We start from the raw sequence: 12,348 nt of genomic DNA, 5'->3' as shown, positions 1-12,348 counted from the left end.
GGTTTATTAGAAACATCACCTCACCTTTACTCTAACTCTCCAAGCCACCACAAAACAAAGACATGCAAGGAGAAGACAAGACACAAAGATGACAGGCAAGAGGCAATGTCATTCTAGTAACAGTACAATGTCTGTCTTCAGAAAAAGTGATCCCACACATGTAAAGTAGCCAGTGATCCAAAGCCATTTGTCAGAAAAAAATATATAGAATGTATGCAGAGAATGATGGCTGTGCAATCACCTGGAACTTATCATTGTAGATGACACACAAGACTGTAGTGCAGGTAGAGATGAAGAAGTAGAAGAAATGGATCTAGAGCCCATGCGTAAGGCAACACGTGACATCTGAGGCTCAAACAATTTTAACAGAACTCTAGAAGTGCCTAGGACACTGAAGCTACCAAGATGCGAAAAGACTATGCAAAAGGAGAAATTAGCTCAGTTCTTGCATAACACCATTGTCACTCTTAACATGTTGGATGAATCACCCTCACCCATCAATACCTGAAAGACAATGTGACCCAGGGGCTCAATGGTGACACAGAGGACCTATTCCTTATGGGATTGGGGAAGGGCTGTAGTATATTAGTAGAACATTTATGTTGCATGCAGAAGGCATGCAACATCCCCTGCACCTCTTGGTTGGGCTGGGAGAAACCCCTGCTTGAAACCTTGGAGACCCACTGCTAGTCAGTGTAGACAATACTGAGCTAAGATGGATCAATGACTCTGCAGAAGACAGCTTCTTGTGTTATTGGATTTCCTTTCTTTGAAAAAGGGAGAAGGAATTGCCCAAGTGGTTCACATGTTGAAATGGCTTGGCAACTGTGTGCACGTACTGCTCCAGAACAGAAGGTCTGCTGCCAGCAACGATGTATGAACCAGGGAATTGGCAACTAAGCAATGAAAAAGACACTTTCCCCAGGTTACAGATCTGTACAGAAGATGATGTGACCACGGTATCATTCTTCTGCCTGCTGTCACTATGTAACTGACAATGGGCTCTCAGCACCTTCAGTAAGCACAGCCAAAAAGAGGTCTCAGTTTTTCTGAGGTCGGGCAAGAACAAAGAATGAAGCTCCAGTGACATGCATTCCCCGTTTTTTTTTCATTCAGTCAGAGTTCTACTTTAAGCACACCTGCCTTCTTGCCATTCAGCAGCATCTATGCTACAAGGTATGTGTGGGTGTTCCTTTCTTTGTTCAGGGGCTGAAATGCCACCAGTCAGAATAGAAAATTCAAGCAAGGTGCCTTTGAGTTACATTGAAACTAAATGCCAAAGTTTACCTTAGTTCCTTGAAGGGGTCTGCCCTGACATTGGGAGTTTCTATGGATTTAGGGAACACTACGCCTTCTGCTCCTGAAATAACAAAACAGAACACAAGTGTATATGTTATAAACTGTCATATGTGGCACATTTTACAGTTAATCTATCTCTAGCCCATAACATACATCCTATATCCTTATAACTACCCAGAGTGAGGATACTGAGACTCTCTGCCTGCGATATATTTGTTCAACCTATAGAAACAATAATTTAGCGCATTAAGGGCTCTAATCCTATACATGTTTACTTGGGAGAAAGTAACATTCACCACAGTAAGACAGACGTGCTTATTAAAGACTCTTAGGATTGGATTGCACAAATGCATAAATGTAAAGCATTTTTTTAACAGATATTTAAAGCAGGTCTTAAATGAGGTACTATATGAATACAAACCCTTTGAATGAGCTGTCTTTCCAAATGCAGTCAATGTGTGTGGTGTTATTTCTCAATTCTTTTTAGAAAAGTTTTCAAAAGGGTGGTGAATTACTCTGGAGGTGCATCATTGCTGCCCAAAATGGCTGAACGCATGCTGTATTGCCTCCTCCCTTTGTTTGCTGCAGTTGATCCAGCACATAGGTATGAATGCATTTATATATATATTTATTACTTGCTTGCATTTATTATCTGCCTTTCACAAAAAGTCCAAGGGCAAGTTATATATCAGTAAAAAGGTAAATTACAGCATACAAGGCAGTTAACAGTTAAGCAACCGATCAACAAATACGGCCAAACCAATCAACAACCATTGTTGTTGTTTAGTCGTGTCCGACTCTTCGTGACCCCATGGACCAGAGCACGCCAGGCACTCCTGTCTTCCACTGCCTCCCACGTTTGGTCAAACTCATTTTAGTAGCTTCAAGAACACTGTCCAACCATCTCGTCCTCTGCTGTCCCCTTCTCCTTGTGCCCTCAATCTTTCCCAACATCAGGGTCTTTTACAGGGAGTTTTCTCTTCTCATGAGGTGGCCAAAGTACTGGAGTCTCAGCTTCAGGATCTGTCCTTCCAGTGAGCACTCAGGGCTGATTTCCTTAAGAATGGATTGGTTTGATCTTCTTGCAGTCCATGGGACTCTCAAGAATCTCCTCCAGCACCATAATTCAAAAGCATTGATTCTTCTGTGATCAGCCTCCTTTATGGTCCAGCTCTCACTTCCATACATCATTACTAGCATATTCCCAAATGCCTGGAGGGAAAAATATATGTGCCTGTGTATATTTTCTGAAAATCCTCCATGCTGAAGCTAGGCAGCCGTCAGGTAGCAGGGAGTCCCAAAGTTTGAGGACTACCACTGAGAAGATTTTGTTCTGATACACACGATGATCAAGGCAACTCATATGATTGAATCAGCTGAGAACTGGTCATGTGGGAAAAATTAAGCATTTTCATGTGATGCACAACAACAGTGAGTTAATGGATTTGATGTGACTGGTCTTTTGGAGCTTTCCCTCTCCAAGAGAATGAGGAAACTGGAACTGGGAAACTGTGCTACATTTAAACTGCCTGGGACATTTCAGATGTACAGTGGTACCTCGGGTTAAGTACTTAATTCGTTCCGGAGGTCCATTCTTAACCTGAAACTGTTCTTAACCTGAAGCATCACTTTAGCTAATGGGGCCTCCTGCTGCCGTCGCGCTGCTGGAGCATGATTTCTGTTCTCATCCTGAAGCAAAGTTCTTAACCTGAAGCACTATTTCTGCGTTAGTGGAGTCTGTAACCTAAAGCATATGTAACCTGAAGCGTATGTAACCTGAGGTACCACTGTAGCTACATACTAACCGTTCTGCACTTCAACTAACTTTGAATATGCAAAAATGATGGCTTCAACAATCACTTTAACAGCTATGGAAATTGGCCACAGGGCATGGCTGAGTCTTTCTATTGGAACTGCTGTTGACTCCTATTTCTTCAATTAGGCTGCTTATAGTCACAGTGTGCTGCTGCAGTGGCCTGCAGCCTGAAACATACAATTTTTTTTATCCTGCCTCCACTCACTACTGCATTTTGCTGGATGAGAGACTACTCCAATGCAATGAAGGAAATGATGCCCACAAAATATGCCCAGCACTGCCCAGGTAAGTCGCCTAGGCAAAATGCTGACACAGAAATGGTAATATCTGGTAAGGCATCAGAGTAAGGTGCCTGTTTCTGTGGCATAGGGAAACTTTGAGCTAGCTCACGTGCTTGACTGCTGTTGCTTCTGTCTGGCTATCAGGAACAAAAGAAAGAAACCATTTCATTATACCTGATCCGTCTATACTGGGCGGAAAGCAAACCTTGTCAAATCTGCTGGTAAATCAACAGCTTTTATCACTTTTGCCATTGCAAACACTACTGCCTCTGCTGTGAACAAAGGTCTGTTTCTTTGGAAACTATAGGGAATATTGTTTTCAACAACACAATTGATTTTTGTGGTGTATCGTCGTATATCTACAACAAGTTAGATAAGACAGAGGGAATCTATTATGTAATGTGTATTTATACCTACTGTACGTTCCATGACAATAAATTATTCTCTTCTTTTATTATTTGCAAAAGAGTTTGATTAAAACCCAGGCCCGGCAAATCTTTCTTTTGACACTATGTAATTTACCAGCAATAAATGTTCATAAACAGTTTGAGTGGAAAATCCATAAAGCTATTTCAGCTTTATTTTAAGTTCCATTTAATGCCCCTCAAAAATGATTTCATCAATGTGCGTTCCATTAACTGGCTTTCTGCCCAATAACTTAATTCAACACAATCAATCAGGAATTTATAAAGCATGTGACAGGATCTATCTAAAGTGTTTTGAATTACTGTAATGATTCACTCAATACTTTTATTTTTCGCCCCCTCCCCGGTACTGGTGAAAACTGGGGAAATAAATTTGTCAAAAATCTCTAATGTGCATTTGGTGACTGCAGGAACAATGTGGAAAGCTTTTATATTAAAGTACTGCACAGTATCACAGATGGTGACAGCAAAAAGCTTTATGCTAAAAGAAAACAAGTAACCACTTGAAAGCTGCATTGTAGCATATATTCCTATAGCCATTGCCACATGATAGGGGTTTTATTTTTGACAAGAACTGACAAGAAAGCTGGTGCCTGGTCAGTTTCAATATATCCATTGTGAACACTTTTTAAAATGTAGGTGTTTAAGTTCAGAATATGCCTGTTACCACAGCCAAGTTTCTCTTTCTACTGAATAATGTCATCTGTTTTATGTAGCAATTAAACCAAAGCATGCATTCCATGGTGTATAGTTTTTCTATGGTTGCAACAGGTGCCATTACACTTTTCGAGTCAAAGAAGCAGCAGAATCATAGAGCTGGAAGGTAATCTAGTCTAAAAAAGATGGCCATTGAACCTCTGCTTAAAAATCTCCAATGGAGAGTTCACAACCTCCTGAGGGAGTCTGGTCCACTGTCAAACAGCTCTTACTGTGAGAAAGTTCTTCCTGATGTTTCGTCAGAATTTCCTTTCTTGTAACCTGAAGCCACTGTTTCAAGTCCTAGCCTCCAGAGCAGGAGACAACAAGCTTGCTCTACCTGGCATGTGACAGCCCTTGAGATATTTGAAGATGGCTATCATATCTCCTCTCAGTTTCCTCTTTTCCAGGCTAAACATACCCAGCTCCTTCAACTGTTCCTCATAAGGCTTGGTTTCCAGACCTCTGATCATCTTGGTTGCTCTCCTCTGCACAGGTTCCAACTTGTCAATATCCTTCTTAAATTGTGACACCCAGAACTGGACACAGTATTCTAAGTGGAACCTGGAAGTCTTGACTTCCAGTATTAGGAGGTGCCAGCCACAGAGTGAAACCCTGCAACTCACTATCACTTTTGAATATAAGCAGAATTTTTTATTTTTTTCAAAAAATGCAAAACACCCAGAATTGGTTCTCCAAAAGGTCAAAGGTCGTAGGTCAGATGAGGACGACAGAGGCACCACATTTATAACTCACCCATAACAGTTTTTGTACAAATAGGGACAGAAAATGTTCACTGGGCAGAACAGCCCACAGTCTGCAAAACATAACCAAAGAAAGAAGCCCAAGCTGCATGTCTTGTAAAGGACCTGAGCATCACAGAAATGGACCCCCCTCCCTTTTCAAGCGACAGTTGCAATCAGTAAACTAATTTGGGGCACTGCACGACTTGTTTGTACCTGCCTCCTCACTGTGTTTGAGACAACTCACAACAATAAAATTAGGGCAACACACACACAATCTTTCAAAAACACTAACTAGCTGTTAATAAGCAGAATGTCTGCAAACTTCAGCTTTATTGGCTTTGCAAGGAAGGGGAACCCAGAGGTAGCTCAGTTCACCTCATTAAAAATAATAAGGTTGCAGAACTGGTGGACTACAAAAAGAATGCATGGATACAGAAATCATGAATGTGATTCATTTTCAGCACCATGTTTTATGATGTAATGTACTTACTACATGGAGGATGAGACCAATGGGCCTGAGCAGAATGCTTTGTGCCATAATATCCCACCCCCAAAGGAAGGATTGTCAAAAAGAGATAAGGTTTACTCAAATCATTCTGATCCCAGGCTGTTTGAGCTTCAGTTTACTGAACTGTTTCCCAGCAGTGCTTATAACAACATCAGCATTGGTGAGCTTTTTTTTTTTTTTTTTAGCTAGCTGTATTTGTTGCTGGTGCTAGTTTTGCGTGAAACACTAGCGTGTGGGCTTACAAAACCAGAAATAGTCCATGCAAAAAGTTTCCAAGGAGAACATCCTGCTCTCTTAAAGCAGATTATGTTTCAGAAGAGTTTCAAGGAAAGCTCAAGGAATATAGAATAAATCTGCCTTGCATTAAATTCAGAAACTGTACTATATGTTCCTTTGCTAATCCTTATGGCACCAAATCAATATTAATCTGATGCTGGTTGATGCTTCTTTCGTAAATAGGATTAAGGTTAACACAATATAGACAGATATATCAGACCTGGACATTAAATCCATGTCTGCTGCCTTGGTTTTACCCTTTCCTTTCATATCTGCTTTATATATAAATCCTAAAGAAATTAGAAATATATCTGCGTTATGTATCCCCACTAACTAACAGAACCTCAGTTCAATCTTAGCTGAATTTTGAATGGATCTTCCAAGAAGCAATTAATATTCAATATTTAATTTCTATAGACTGCATCTCTTTAAAAACAAGCTTCATTGTCAAGGGCAGCAGTGCCGAAGAAAGTGAAATTAAAAAGCATTAACATACTCTTGATAAGGTGACAATTTGCAAGGTTATTATGGCATCCCTCTAGTAATTAACACATAGTAAGGGACAGGGTACTTAAAGGCAGCTAAGTAACTTGGGGGGAAAGCTTGAACTAATTACCTACATAGCAGGAAAAATACACAGTTCATAGCTTAAAAAGCAATAGACAAATGGTAAATTAAATGGCTTTCCTGTGAAGGCGGTATAGGCACAATCTTACAAATTAAGGTTCTTACTGTGCAACTATACTAAATAGCTGGCACAAGAGTGTAAAATAAGGAGCAATTATAATGAAAATGGCAATCTCTAAACAGTATCAACACATACTGTACATGATGAAATGTAACCAGATTGCTGGGAAGAATTAACTGCTGCAGTTACTGTGCTGCTGGCAGTGGATGATTTGGCACCAATTAGCAGATATCTGCATATGAAACTCAGATGGGTGCGCACAATGGCCACACGGGGAGAAGAGACGGACATCCCGTTCTTACTCACCTTTTCTACAAACTAAAAAGTCTCAAATGTTGCAACCTGTCTTCAGAGGATAGTTGCTCCATCCCCTGAATCACCTTTGTCTATATGCCCGCTGACATTCTCAAATTACTATTATTATGGATTTGTGAGGCAGGAATTGCTCTTGCAGAAGCCATGATGGCCAAACTTGGCCCTCCAGCTGTTTTGGAACTACAATTCCCACCATCCCTGACTACTGGTCCTGTTAGCTAGGGGTAATGGGAGTTGTAGTCCCAAAACAGCTGGAGGGCCAAGTTTGGCCATCACTGTCATAATGGCTCTGATACAGTAAGGCATGTTCTTCTATATGCTTGGCTATTTTACCTTCAACAATACTATTTACCAATTTTCTGGGACAGACTAACGAAAGCTAACTGCCCTATAATTGCCAGGATATCCCTTAGTAAAGGTAAAGGTACCCCTGCCCGTACGGGCCAGTCTTGCCATACTCTGGGGTTGGTGCGCCCATCTCACTCAAGAGGCCGGGGGCCAGCGCTGTCCGGAGACACTTCCGGGTCACGTGGCCAGCGTGACACCGCTGCTCTGGCCAGAGCCAGAGCCAGAGCCGCACACGGAAACGCCGTTTACCTTCCCGCTAGTAAGCGGTCCCTATTTATCTACTTGCACCCAGGGGTGCTTTCGAACTGCTAGGTTGGCAGGCGCTGGGACCGAACGACGGGAGCGCACCCCGCCGCAGGGATTCGAACCGCCGACCTTTCGATCGACAAGCCCTAGGCGCTGAGGTTTTACCCACAGCGCCACCTGCGTCCCTGGATATCCCTTAGATCCCTTTAAAAAAAAAAGTTGTTATATTGTCTGTTTTTCAGTCCTTAGGTCTGGAGACTGATCTGAGGGATATTTTTGTTAGAAGACCAGCAATTTCACATTTGAATTATTTGAGAACTCTTGGGTGCATGCCAAGTAGACCCAGCGATTTGTCAGTTTCTATTTCGGCAATTAGGCCTAGAACTTAATCTCTCATCACCACTAGCTGCTTTTGTTCCTCAGACTCGCTTCCTGCACAGGTTTGTTTAGGCACTGGGATCTGCCCTATATATTCTGTTGTGAAGTCAGAGGCAAATGTCACTTGGAAGTGACCTGTGTTGTGTGTAACTAGAGACAATGAAAAGTTTCAATTAACTCTTCTACATTTAACAGTGTGAAACAGTGTGAAACCTGATTCAGAAGAGAAATTAGGGAGTATACAAAAAATTCTAAAAGGAAAAGGAGTCAAAACTGATATTAGCAGAGAGAAAGCTTTAACATTCTGAATGTCCCTTGTTGGATGTGCCCATTAAATTACTACTAGGACATAGACTGTCCTTCATTTGTCAGAAAGTTAATAACATTGAAGCAAGTCAGGGCAAAGATGGTTATGGTTATGTTTATTAATACAATTTGTTTGTATTGCAAATCTATATGTGGAAGTGCTTGAGAAGGGGCAAAGGGACAGAGAGGACACTACCCTGTTTTTGAGGTTGCTTCAATCTAATATTTCCAGGCTGTGAAGCCTTTGGTGCCCTAAGGTCAAAGTTATTCAGTAAGCAGCTGTTTATCACAAGGGTCATTATTCTGTTTTTATTGAAAAAGAAACTGTGGGAGCCAAAGACGAAGCAAAGACTTCAGAGTGAATGTTCAAACTCCCCTCCTCCTCCTAACTTTGGAAGATTTCCCCAAATCTCATCATATATTTGGCTGTAATTCTAGAATAAAAACCCACAATAAATACTTTTAACTGATTAGAAAAGTGTGATCACATTAGGAAAAAGTAGCACTACCAACTAAAATAACTTTACTCTTACAATCCAAATGAAAAGCTTGTGGCACTGTACATTAAATAAAGATTCTTCTGCCTCTATTATATTTGGCTTCTATTTTGAGGATTTTGAAGAAAAAACACATTTTAAAATAAGTGAAACAGATATGTGTCCTGCAAATAAACACAAGGGTTTGTGTGTATTCAATCACTTCATCAGTGCTCTTATTGTCCCTTAATGCCACCAATAAAATTGTTGTTTAGTCGTGTCCAACTCTTCATGACCCCATGGACCAGAGCACACCAGGCACTCCTGTCTTCCACTGCCTCCCGCAATTTGGTCAAACTCATGCTGGTAGCTTCGAGAACACTGTCCAACCATCTCATCCTCTGTCGTCCCCTTCTCCTTGTGCCCTCCATTTCCCCCAACATCAGGGTCTTTTCCAGGGAGTCTTCTCTTCTCATGAGGTGGCCAAAGTATTGGAGCCTCAGCTTCACGATTTGTCCTTCCAGTGAGCACTCAGGGCTGATTTCCTTCAGAATGGATAGGGTTGATCTTCTTGCAGTCCGTGGGACTCTCAAGAGTCTCCTCCAGCACCATAATTCAAAAGCATCAATTCTTCAGCGATTAGCTTTCTTTATGGTCCAGCTCTCACTTCTATACATCACTACTGGGAAAACCATAGCTTTAACTATACGGACCTTTGTTGGCAAGGTGATGTCTCTCCTTTTTAAGATGTTGTCTAGGTTTGTAAAATAAAATACCTTACATTAACTATTCTTTCAGTGTTTGATGATCACAGTATTTGTGATTAGAATCAAATTTTTAATACCTCTGGACTGAGATCTAAATTCTGATGGAATTCTGAATTGTTTAAAACAGGGCTGGGGAACCTGTGGCCCACCAGATGTTGTGAGACAAAAACTCCCATCATCTCCTGTCACATGCCAATGGGCAAGGATAATGAAAGTTGTAGTTTTGTGACTTCCAAGGGGCACAGGCTCACCATCCTTTGTTAAAAAGAGTAGTTGTTTGTCTGAAGGAACAGGTTCACAGTCTGAGGATGCTCCTTGATCTAACTTCGTCACTGGTTAGTTTGTGTGGCATGGAGTACTCTTTGCTAGGTAAGTCTTACCTGTCACTTGTCAGATAGCCTAGCCTTAAATACACACACACACAATTTATATCCTGCTCCTCATTACTAGTGATCTTGGGGTAGTGTCTACATTGATGCTATTTCAGTGCCAGGTAAAGATGGTTTTATTCTCAAGCTTTCTTATAGCCTTGAAATTCTGTTTCTGTATTGAAAGCTGTCCCAGGAATGAATCTGAAAGGTGGGCTTCCCGTGACAACCAACCTACCAACTAATGAAACAAAGCAAAGTTATGAGTTAAGTTTATTATTTATAGCCCAATTTTCTACAGATGTATCCAAAGAATCTTATAATTTACAACACGAGACCAGCGTGTGACTACTATTTAGCAATAGACTTATCCATCTCTTCCCTGCAATTCTAGCCTGCATGTTTTCAGCCCATTATATGAAGGAACATGCTGATTTCTAAATACTAATATTATACAGACACACACACATTGATTTGAGCATATTGATAAACGGAAACATGACTAAGTAAAGAAAACTAACAGCATTTAGCTGTTCCTTTGTAGGAAGTCATGAATACACAACTGTATTCCATAGGTTTTCTTACAGTAGTCATCACATGAAATCTATGGCATAAATCACATGTAAAGCATTTCCTACATTTTATAATATAATAATAATTAAACACTGTATTTATTGGATGCTTGATCAGGCTGATAAGGATTTGTGGAGAGGCACTGCTTTTTCCTCCCTTGTATAAGACTGAAATACAAAACCTGGGAGAAAATGTTTGTGGATGCAAAGCATTGAGACAGCAAGGATGATTTATACAAAGATAGAGATATTAGCCCATCACATTCATATTAAATCATGTTCTCTCCCAAACCAAGCTGAGAAGCACCAAGGGCAATGCAAATTATTTCTTCATCTCCCTCAGGAATGAGCATGCAGCTCTTGTGAACACAAGGTTGCAAATACAAACAATTGCCAGGTCTCGAGAGGAGAGAACACGCTGGTTAAAGCATTATAGTTCTCTTTTATGCAGACTTACTTAGGAGTAAGCCCCACTGAATTTAGTTCATCGTTATCATAGGAATATTGTACAATATTACATTTACATTCTGTTTATTATTTGTTAAGATAAATTCTGCAAATATAATTGATTTCCACTAATAGGAAAGAGAAGATTAATTGTGTTCACACACATTAAGAATTTCTGCTGTGTTTGATCTGTGTTTGAACATTCCCTGGAACTTGTGTCTTGGCAGCATAAAGTTTGACAAGTGGAGTGTTGCAGGATTCTGTCCAGGGCCCATCATTGTTCAATGTATTTACAAATTACTTGGATGAAGGAACTGAGGGCTGCTTATCCAATCTGCACATTCTCAAAAATGTAGGATAAACACCGACAATTGGGAAACACTGGCCTGCCAGTGCTCCAACTGGAGAACAGCCTTTACCAAAGGTGTCACAGGTTTTGAAGACGCTCAAACTCAGGACGAAAGGGAGAAACATGCTAAGAGGAAGGCACGCTTGGCCAACCCTCACCGTGGTCAACTCCCACCCAGAAATCTACGTCTCCACTGTGGAAGGACGTGTGGATCCAGAATTGGCCTCCACAGTCACTTACGGACTCACTGTCAAGACAGTGTTCATCAAAGACAATCTTACTCGGCTACGAGTGATCGCCAAAGAAGACATTCTCAACCATCTTGGCCTTTTAAAATAAATCATAATTGCCTGAAGTTGTGCCTTTAAGTATTATCTGTCCTTAAAATTTGGCCACTCCTCCATAACTATCTTTCCCATTTTATATATTCCATTCATTTGTCAATGCCGAAACCAACAGGATGACTCCCACTAACAGAACAGGGCTCCCCCCGCTGCAGCCCCTGTGCTTCCCCCAAATTCACTCTGGAATGTCAGAAAAACTTCCAGAAAAGCATGAGGAGGAGAGGGGAGGTAGTGAGAGGACCCATGTACTAGAGCAGTGGTTCTCTACCTGTGGGTCCCCAGATGTTGTTTGACTACAACTCCCATCATTCCTGAGCTCTGGGGACCCACAGGTTAAGAAAGGCTGTACTAGAGGAACACTCCCTGGAACTTGTGTCTTGGCAGCATAAAGTTTGACAAGTGGAGTGTTGCAGGATTCTGTCCAGGGCCCATCGTTGTTCAATGTATTTACAAATTACTTGGATGGAGGAATTGAGGGCTGCTTATCCAATCTGCAAGGGGACACAGGTGGCGCTGTGGTGTAAACCACTGAGCTTTGGGCTTGCTGATTGGAAGGTTGGTGTTTGAATCCCCATGATGGGGTGAGCTCCCATTGTTTGGTCCCAGCTCCTGCCAACCTAGCAGTTTGAAAGCACGTCAAAGTGCAAGTAGATAAATAGGTACTGCTCCGGTGGGAAGGTAAATGGCGTTTCTGTGC

General features: G+C 41.3%; 1 protein-coding gene and 1 long non-coding RNA gene across 2 annotated transcripts in view; one reads left to right on the top strand and one right to left on the bottom strand.

Annotated features, from left to right (window-relative positions):
• LOC310839825 overlaps positions 1-2,196 on the top strand; it is a 67,856-nt gene extending 65,660 nt beyond the window's left edge. The window contains exon 3 of the long non-coding RNA XR_014561674.1: positions 1,787-2,196. This is a non-coding gene — a long non-coding RNA (uncharacterized lncRNA). The remainder of the gene's footprint in view (positions 1-1,786) is intronic.
• The window catches only part of SGCD (sarcoglycan delta), a 410,207-nt gene that overhangs the window by 55,603 nt on the left and 342,256 nt on the right, over positions 1-12,348 (bottom strand). The window contains exon 8 of the mRNA XM_083728761.1: positions 1,288-1,360. Within this exon, the coding sequence (XP_083584887.1) occupies positions 1,288-1,360 (73 nt within the window). The remainder of the gene's footprint in view (positions 1-1,287; positions 1,361-12,348) is intronic.

This window comes from Podarcis gaigeae (genome assembly GCF_964106915.1).
Source record: "Podarcis gaigeae genome assembly, chromosome: 2".
Taxonomy (NCBI): Eukaryota; Metazoa; Chordata; class Lepidosauria; order Squamata; family Lacertidae; genus Podarcis; species Podarcis gaigeae.
This window is presented reverse-complemented; position numbering and strand designations above follow the sequence as displayed.